The sequence below is a fragment of the Petaurus breviceps genome, unplaced genomic scaffold, assembly GCF_028583685.1.
Source record: "Petaurus breviceps papuanus isolate PSGF00001 unplaced genomic scaffold, PetGlider_PUasm1.0 90503, whole genome shotgun sequence".
Lineage (NCBI taxonomy): Eukaryota > Metazoa > Chordata > Mammalia > Diprotodontia > Petauridae > Petaurus > Petaurus breviceps.
Window position 1 is genome coordinate 2,633,611 of NW_027187265.1, and position 8,094 is coordinate 2,641,704.

Genomic DNA, 8,094 nt, shown 5'->3' on the forward strand with positions numbered 1-8,094 from the left:
TCTTCAGGACAACTGATTGGCGAGAGAGGAGGGCAGGGGTTCCACCTGGGTCCCTCAACTGTTTTTATGGGGTCAGGTTCCTCTATGGCTCCGAAAACCAGGAGTCCTTCCTCTAACCTGGAATACTAATTTTCTTCCTAGAGGCCCCAACCCATCCTAGGCCCAGACTTTTGTCCCATACTAAATCCAGCTAATCCCCTCCCGTCCCCTACTCAAATCCTCCCCTTTTAGACTCCACCTCCTCTCGGCCAAATCCTCCCTATCTATCCCCTCTTGGCCACTACTAGGTACCAATTTCCCAGAGGACCCCGCCCTTTCCAAAGGCCCTGCCCACCTGAGGCTAGCCCTGCCCCTTCTTCACAAGGCCATTCATCAAGTTAGTCCCCACCCCTTGGCTCTGGCCCCGCCCTTTCTTCCCTGGCTAACTCAACCCCGCCTCCTTTCCTTTAGATCCCTGGCAGCTATCTTCCGAGCCTTGGCTACCTTTGGCGTCTTCTCCCCGGCAACCATGAGGGTCGGGGTCCAAGTGGGAACCCGGGCTGGAGGGCCCCTGGTGTCCCACAGGGGACAGAGAGGTGACTGTGAACCTCCGGCTCATGGTGCGTGCGAGGTGGGAGTTCGGGAGGAGGGGGTGGGGTCCAGGTACTGGGTGCTCAGGTTTGAGCCGAGATCTCTTAAGTAGCTGCAGCCGGGTCTCCTAGAGGGAGACTGAGCTGTTCTCCCCTCTCCTCCCCCCGCCCGGCTACCGCTACACGCCTCGCAGGGTCCTAGCGCCCTCTACGCCCTTGCTTGGCCTCTCCGTGAGGACAGCCCCCAGAACAGGAAGAGGTATGGGTGTATTTGGCTGTGGGTGAAGGGGGATAGGTGGGGTTGAGTCTTTAACCCCACCCGGTATTCGCTCCCGCTTCTGGAGATCAGCTTCCTTTTTCCAGTCAAAAGGAGTCTCCTCGCTGTCCCGTTAAGTCTTAAAACACCTCCCCCACCACTTCTACACACAGACCCCTCCCCCTCAGCCTTCTTCCTGATCTTGGGCCCCAAGAGGACAAACGAAATCGGATTGAGCAAAGGCTTCGAAAATCCGAGTTTATTAGAAACATTCCCGACTGGGAGGAAGGAACTGGCACTGCCCTGTCCTGCCTCCCGCCGCGGGCCGGCCCGCACCTTCCGCTCCTTTCAGATCTAACCCCATTTGCACAGCAAAATTTCGTCCTCTCCTTCCTTAGCACCCATGCCTATGGCTCTGGCAGCGCCCAGGGGAGCTGAGAGGTTAGTCCTCTGAGCAGTGCAGGAGGTCGTAGGTCACGTAGCCAACCTGATCTACCTTTTTCACCTGGTCATGAAGGTTCACTCGCCAGAAGAAGTGGTCCCGGCAGAAGTACGCCTTTCCTAGGGGGTGGAAATGGGGAGGACTTGTGAAGATAGTATCTCAGATCTGGAAAGGGATCTCGGAAATCATCATCTCTAATCTCCCCACCTGGTGAGGGAATGTACTCGACGGTCTAAACTTCCACCCATTAGGACGAATTCCCTCACATGCAGTCTTGGTAAGGGTCATATAACCTCTATTTGAATATTTCCAATGGTGAGGAGCTCACTAATTAAAAAAAAAAGCAGCAGAAAATTTTGGAAGTGCTTTCTTTTTTTATTGAGTTGAAATTTGCCTTCCTGTAAATTCCCCTTCCTTGCCTAAGTCTAAGACTTTTTCTTATAACTTATTTTATGAGAACTCTTCAGATATTCAACAGCCATCATTTCCCGAAATCTCTTCTCTAAGATAAACATCCCCCAGTTTCTTCAACCAATCCTTCTATGACATGAGTTCCCATCCTGGTCACTCTCCTCTGAAAAGGCTACAACTTCTCAATGTTCTTCTTAAAATGAGGTTCCCAAAATTCCTGATGGCATTTGACCAGGTCAGAGAACAACAGGACAGTCAACTCTGATTCTGAACATTAGACTTTGAATCATGGAGACTGAGATTTGGCTAACCACCACATGACAGAAATGACTCATATTGCGCTTGTGGCCAACAAAACCCCACCTTTATCACTGACTGTTGGCTGGCCACATTCTCCCCCAATATAGTTGTACTGATGATTTTTAGAATCTAAGTGCAGAACTCTATATTTATCCTCATTAAAATTAATTTTATTAGATTAAGCCCAATAATCCTAGTCTGTAGACTTTTTCTTGTATTGCTTTTCTGTTATTCAACACATTAACTTATCTTTCCAGTTTTTGTATCTTCTCCAAATTTGATAAACATTCCCCTGATCAATGGGTCAAAAAAAGAAATTAGGTTAGTCTAATAGAGTTTGTTCTTAGTGAACCTTGATTGGCTCCTGTTGATCACTGCTTCTCTTGCTCTAAATTGCTTGCAAGCTATCTCTTTCTTATGCCTTCTAAAAAAGGAGTTCTTCACCTTCTTTATGTCATGGCCCCCTTTGGCAGTTTGGTGAACTCTGTGGGCCACTTCTCAGAATTGTGGTTTTAAGTTAATAAAAAAAAGTACATAGGATTAGAAAGGAAGCTAATTCTATTGAAATAAAGATGTCTTTTTCCCATCTAAGTTCATGCCCCCCCCCAATTATATCTACAGACTACTTGAAGCTTATTGGACCCATGGTTAAAAACCCCTGTTCTGGGGTGGCCAGGTGGTGCAGTGAGTAAGAACACTGGCCCCAGAGTCGGGGTGACCTGGGATCGAATCCGGGCTCTGATACTTAGCACCATACCTGTGTAACCTTGAGCAAGTTACTTCACCCCAATTGCTTAAAAAAAAACCAACCCTGTTCTAGAAGGTTTTCAATATTTACAAACTGATTGGTCTGTACTTTATTTCTCTCCCTTTCTGTTTGACAGATCCTGTTTGACCTCATAAGGGTCCTGAGGAAAGGAGGCAGGGAATATAGAGATAGGCCCAGAGTAACAGGTCATAAAAGAGGGATGACCTCAGACCAACATTCCTTACCTTGATATAGGAAAACATCATGAGTGTCCTCCGGTACTCCAGGGAACATGCCCTCCACTGGGTAAGGTTCATTTCGGTCTACCTTTTGCTTCTTCACATCCAACCTTGAAAGAAAGTGTTGGATTTCTGCCCCATCCTACCCTAAGCATCCTGCCCACCCTGCAGTCACCTTCCTCTGCTCAGGCCCTCTCTCACCTCCAAAATTGATTCTGGCTGAACAATAGCACCTTGCCCCCATTACGTTGAATGGCACCTGTTATGCTGTGCACTTTGGGATCCAGACCCAGTTTCTCCAGTCGACGGGGGCCCAGAACTGACTGGCCTGTGTATACCCACACCTGTTGGCCTGCAGAAAGTAAGAGAGAGATTAGGGACCCATGTCAAAGAGAACTTTGGAAGAGTAGGATGATGTAATGTAAAGAGTGCTGGATTTGGAATCAAGAGACCTGGATTTGAATCTCTGCTCTGACATTTATCTAGCTATGTGATCATGAGAAAGTCATATAACCTCTCTGAGATTCCGCTTCCTTATCTGTAAAATGAAGGGGGGAGGAAGGAGAGTCACACTTTGCCTACTTCACAAGACTATAATGAAGAAAACACTTTATAACTGTTAAAGTGGTATAGAACTGTCATCTATTATTGACGGATGTAAAAGAAATTCTGTTCCAAAAGTACTCTTTACCTTTGCACTCTCCACTTACAGGGAAAAGGAGAGGCAGTGAGGTAAAGTGGAAGCACTGAATTAGGAGTCAATTTTTACTCTAACTCTACTTTTTGCTATTCAAGTATAACCTTGGGGAAAATCACATAATCTGTAAAATGGGGAGTTTAAACTAGATGGTCTCTGGAGTCCCTTCCATCTCCATAGGTTATGAACCTCTGTTTTATCTGGGTTACAGAACCATTATCCTGATCCATCCTCTAGATAGCATCTACAAATCATACAGGACTCATATCTTTTAAGGACCTTTCTGATGGGGAGAGCTCGGGAAGGATTGTTGGGAGAGGGGCTCCCTACATCTTTACCTGAGAAGAAGAAGAGTTTCTTAGTCAGTGGGTCTTCGAAAGCAGTGTCCAGTTTCCGGGGCAATGCAGACCAAGTGTTGGCGATGAAGAAGGGGCCTTGAGCCCGCCCTTTAGATCCCTGCTGAACTCTCCAGTATCGCCTGAAGGAGAAAGGAGGACAGCAGGGGGCGCTCAGCCACAGCTCAGGCCGTCCCCTCCCAGACCTGTATCCAATTCCCTCTCAGTGGTCCAGAGCCCAGTGCTCACCCGTCTTTAAAGAAGTGAAGCTGGCCCTGGATCTCAGCGATGGCATCAAATATCTGGACACCACAAATGTCATCAGCCGGGTCCAAGGGCCCAGTGGGGAGCACAGAGGGGTTAGCTGTGGGAGGGCCAGTGGGTCTGGCAGTGGGGGGCAGAGTGGGGCAGGCATTAAACTGTGTGGTGGAATCTGGCTCTAAAGGAGCCGAGGTCGGAGGTTTGGGGTCCGGCTCAGTCCTAGAACCTGAAGATGGGAACACAAAAATGGAATAAGACTTTTTTCTCTTTATCCCTCTCTCAATCCCTATTACTCAACTCCACGGGTAAACTAGTGCTTCTCCTGTCGCCTCTCAGTATATAGATGCTGGAATCAGGATGCTCTCTCGCCATTTGGATATTGGTTTTCTACCCCCTCTCACCGCTAAATCAGATAGTGTACCACCATCCTCACCATACAGATATTGGATTCCCCTCACGTCATCCGGATGCAACGGAGGTCCCTCGGTAAAACTGTACATTGGAAACATCAGTGCTTCCCGCACGGATGAGTGGTCCAAGCCCAGTGCGTGTCCAAATTCATGTGCGGCCACAAGGAATAAGCTGTACCCTGAACGAGGAAAAGGGGAATGAAGGAGGGGGTCCAGATTCTCACTCCCGGTTCCTTCCTCCTATCCTCACTGCATCTCTTCCCAGTCTTTGGCATCTCTTTCCCATCCGTGCTTCGCGCTATGCTGTATCAGCTCGAGTTCTTCCCGTAAGAAGCTTTTGCTGCCCATCTTACCTCGATCCTGACAGAACCCCCACTTGCGGTCACGGTCGAAGTTATTGGTAGTCGCACACCAGAGGTGACCATCACTGCGGCCTTCACTGGTGCAAGCGGAGTACTCTCGATTCAGGAAAGTGAAGGGAAAGACGCAGGGTTCCCCTTGAGAGTTGCCTCCGGATACCGCCGTATCTGTAGAAGAAGTAGAGTCCGGCGGTGACGAGGAGAAGCGTGGGTAGGACAGCATTCTCCTCCAGGAAGACAACGTGGGGAGAGGTGCGCTGGAAAGCAGAATCAGTACCTCGGTTGGGGCAGAAGCCATAAAGCTTGTCCTTATCGTAATTGGCTGTGGTGGCGCACCAGCGATAGCCGTCTGAGCGTCCGTCAGTGGTGCAGGCTGTGTAGGAACGACCCTCGAAGGTGAAGGGGAACTTGCAGGGATCTCCGTTGGCGTTACCATCCAGGGTGTAGAGCACTAGAGGCAAGAGGCGGTGCTGAGTTTAAGTTCAGCCTCCCTTTCGTTCACTAGCTAGAGTTCTACCTCTGAGACCTGAGGAGGTGAAGTCCGGAAGGGACCGCTGCCCCACCCCCCCTTTCACTCTTCCCTTGCTTTCTTTCCATCCCCGCCCCTAATGCATCTGGGCCCGAAGCTCACGTTCGCTGGGGCAGAAACCATAGAGTTGGTCGGTGTCGTAGTTAGCTGTAGTGCTACACCAAGGCAGTCCGTCAGAGCGGCCGTCGGCGGTGCAGGAAGAGTAGGAGCGACCCTCGAAGATAAAGGGAAAGTGGCAGGGGGCCCCCTCTGCATTCCCGAACCGCGTTTGGACCACTGTGGGAGGTGAGGGGGAGAAGAGAGTTAAGTTGGACTAAGGGAGAGTCTTGCCTGGGAGAGGAAGAGAGGCAAAATTCAGTGGAGATGGATGGGGGGTGGGGGGAGAAAGGAGGGGAAGAGGGATGGTGATACGAAATCTCACCGGCGCCTTTGCCCAGGGTCCAGAATTCATCGTCGTCAAAATGGGCATCTCCCTGGATTCCTGGGCCGGGGGGGAAAGCGTGAGCCAAAAGCCCATCTTTCCCGTCGAAAGGGTATCCATCACCATGTTCTGTCAAAGGAGAAGAAAAGAGGAAAGGGTCAATCTGAGGCTGCAGGAAAGGAGCTACTGGGACCTTCTCGCACACGCCGTTCCACCACGGCACTCCCAAGCCGCTTGCTTTGCTGTCCCCTCACCTTTGGTCCCAAACTGGATTAGGATGTCTGCATCCCCACTGCTGAGACGGGTGAAGGTAAGTGGGGTCACGCTACTCCACAGGGCGAAGGCTCGGTCGAAAGCGTCATCCGTCACCTCAGGAGGCAGGTCTGGAGAGTAATTCTGGACCCTGCAGAGATGAGAGAATCAGAGCACCTATCTTAGGGATCACCTCTGCCGTTACGACTCCTATTCTCCTATTTTCAAATGAGGAAACTGAAGCCAAAAGAGGGGACTATCTAAGGTCACATAAAGAGTTAGTGCCAGAGCTCGGACTGGAACCCAGGTCCCCTAATTTCCCGGTCTTTCCACCACACCAGATTGCCTCTCTGGTCCCAGGAATTCCTGCAATAGGAATTCTCCTTCACTCCCCAACCCCGATTTCTCTTCCTGCTAACCGATAGGTGATGTTCTGGTGTTTCCACTTGAGCTCGCCCTCGAAGGTTTGAAATCGGCCCACGTCGGGCACTCCGCAGCGCGGGGCGCGCATTGCTGCTATGGTGGCGCTGTCCAGCTCTCCCGTCACTGGCAGGGCCAGCTGACGCTGAAGTTTCCTTAGCGCATGCTTCATAGAAGAGCCGTCTCCGTGCAGCAACCCTGCCGGGACGTAGCCATAACGGTTCAGATATTCCTGGTGGGAAGTGATTGATAGTTGAGCACTAGTCCTCTCCCATCCTCACTGGCCCCTTTAACCAGACAGTCTGACCCAACTCCTGCCCTTTCTAGTCCCTGTCCCCAACCCTGGGCACATCCTCCCGAATGCCAGTGGCCCCTCATACATCCCAACATCTATATTCTGGCGCATACTATACTCTATGTTCAGGCCATAGTTCATTCCCTATTATTCTGGGCAAACCTCTAACCTATCTCCTGCCCATTCTCTTCATCCCCTTTTCTCCTCTCCTATCTTTCAAGCCCCTTAGTCGGGCCAGTCACCTACCTCAGCGAATTGCTGGTTAGTAAGATTGTTCATTTTCTCGCCGGGGAATTGGATCACTACAGGCCCGGCAGAGGGGCGCCCTCGGGGGGCGGCTGAGCAGCAGCCCAGCACTAAGAGCATCAGCTCAAGAAAAGGCCAAAGCAGTGACATGGTGAGCTCTGTGGCAGACTGAGGCCCAAAGACTAAAGGTCCCAAAGGCAGAAGGGGCTTTATAGAACAGTGGATGAGTCAGGGGGCAGGCAGAAAGGAAGGAGGGGCAGGAACCCCGCCCCCCTTACCCTCCTCTTCAGGTCTGTCAATAGTGACTCAGGAGATTCAGAAGCCTGTATCTGTATAGGGGACTTCTCCTCTGTTGAGGCTCACATCCCCCCTCTTTGCCTGGTTCCAGCCCCCATAACCATGCCCCTCCTCTCCTCACCACCCCCTTTTAACAACTGAGCTTGATGTGTCGAGTCAGGACCCCAGATACAGGAAACCACAGCCAAGCTGAGGGGGGTTGGGCACAGCAGGATAAGTTGAGGTTTTCCAAGTTGCAGCATCTGTGGGAACAGGATAAAGAGGATGAAACCAGTGGGTCAATTTAAGGGAGATCAGCATCTCTTAAGGTCTCCTAGGGGTGTCCTCTATTTGAGAGAGGCAGAAAATATCCCGTATTTAGAGTTCAAAGCATGTGGGTTAGAATCCTCCTCTGCTACTTACTACCTGAGCAAATCAAACAAGTTAATTCCCCTAATTAGGCTTTGGTTCCCTGCTTGCTAAACCTATGTCACTAAGTTCTTGTGCTACACCAAGTGAGATCATAGGTGTGTATCTACCCTGACAATGTTATCACCATTTGAAATTGTAAGCTCCATGAGGGCAGGGACTATCTTTTGCCTCTTTTTGTATCCCCAGCATATAGTAG

At 50.4% G+C, this 8,094-nt stretch overlaps 2 protein-coding genes across 2 annotated transcripts in view; both read right to left on the reverse strand.

The window, feature by feature from the left end:
• The window catches only part of SLC12A5 (solute carrier family 12 member 5), a 40,867-nt gene extending 40,173 nt beyond the window's left edge, over nucleotides 1-694 (reverse strand). The window contains exon 1 of the mRNA XM_069062727.1: nucleotides 484-694. Coding sequence (XP_068918828.1) covers nucleotides 484-598 — 115 coding nt within the window. The 5' untranslated portion in view covers nucleotides 599-694. The remainder of the gene's footprint in view (nucleotides 1-483) is intronic.
• A 398-nt stretch (nucleotides 695-1,092) lies between these two features.
• Nucleotides 1,093-7,368, reverse strand: MMP9 (matrix metallopeptidase 9). Its single transcript, XM_069062735.1, has 13 exons — nucleotides 7,191-7,368; nucleotides 6,649-6,881; nucleotides 6,232-6,380; nucleotides 5,978-6,106; nucleotides 5,659-5,832; nucleotides 5,305-5,478; nucleotides 5,022-5,195; nucleotides 4,692-4,847; nucleotides 4,247-4,484; nucleotides 4,001-4,140; nucleotides 3,167-3,317; nucleotides 2,972-3,075; nucleotides 1,093-1,386 (listed from the first exon to the last, which is right to left on the reverse strand). Exons 1-13 carry the CDS (start codon nucleotides 7,338-7,340, stop codon nucleotides 1,268-1,270), a joined length of 2,091 nt encoding a protein of 696 aa, XP_068918836.1. The 5' UTR covers nucleotides 7,341-7,368; the 3' UTR covers nucleotides 1,093-1,267.
• Between the last annotated feature and the right edge of the window lie 726 nt (nucleotides 7,369-8,094).

Excerpts from the sequence above, each read along its gene's own strand:
- MMP9 (XM_069062735.1), bottom strand. The coding sequence starts at position 7,340 with ATGTCACTGCTTTGGCCTTTTCTTGAGCTGATGCTCTTAGTGCTGGGC. Across the intron at positions 6,381-6,648 it reads CACCAGAACATCACCTATCG|GGTCCAGAATTACTCTCCAG; the intron begins GTTAGCAGGAAG and ends TCATCTCTGCAG. Across the intron at positions 4,485-4,691 it reads GGGAATCCAATATCTGTATG|GTTCTAGGACTGAGCCGGAC; the intron begins GTGAGGATGGTG and ends TCCCATCTTCAG.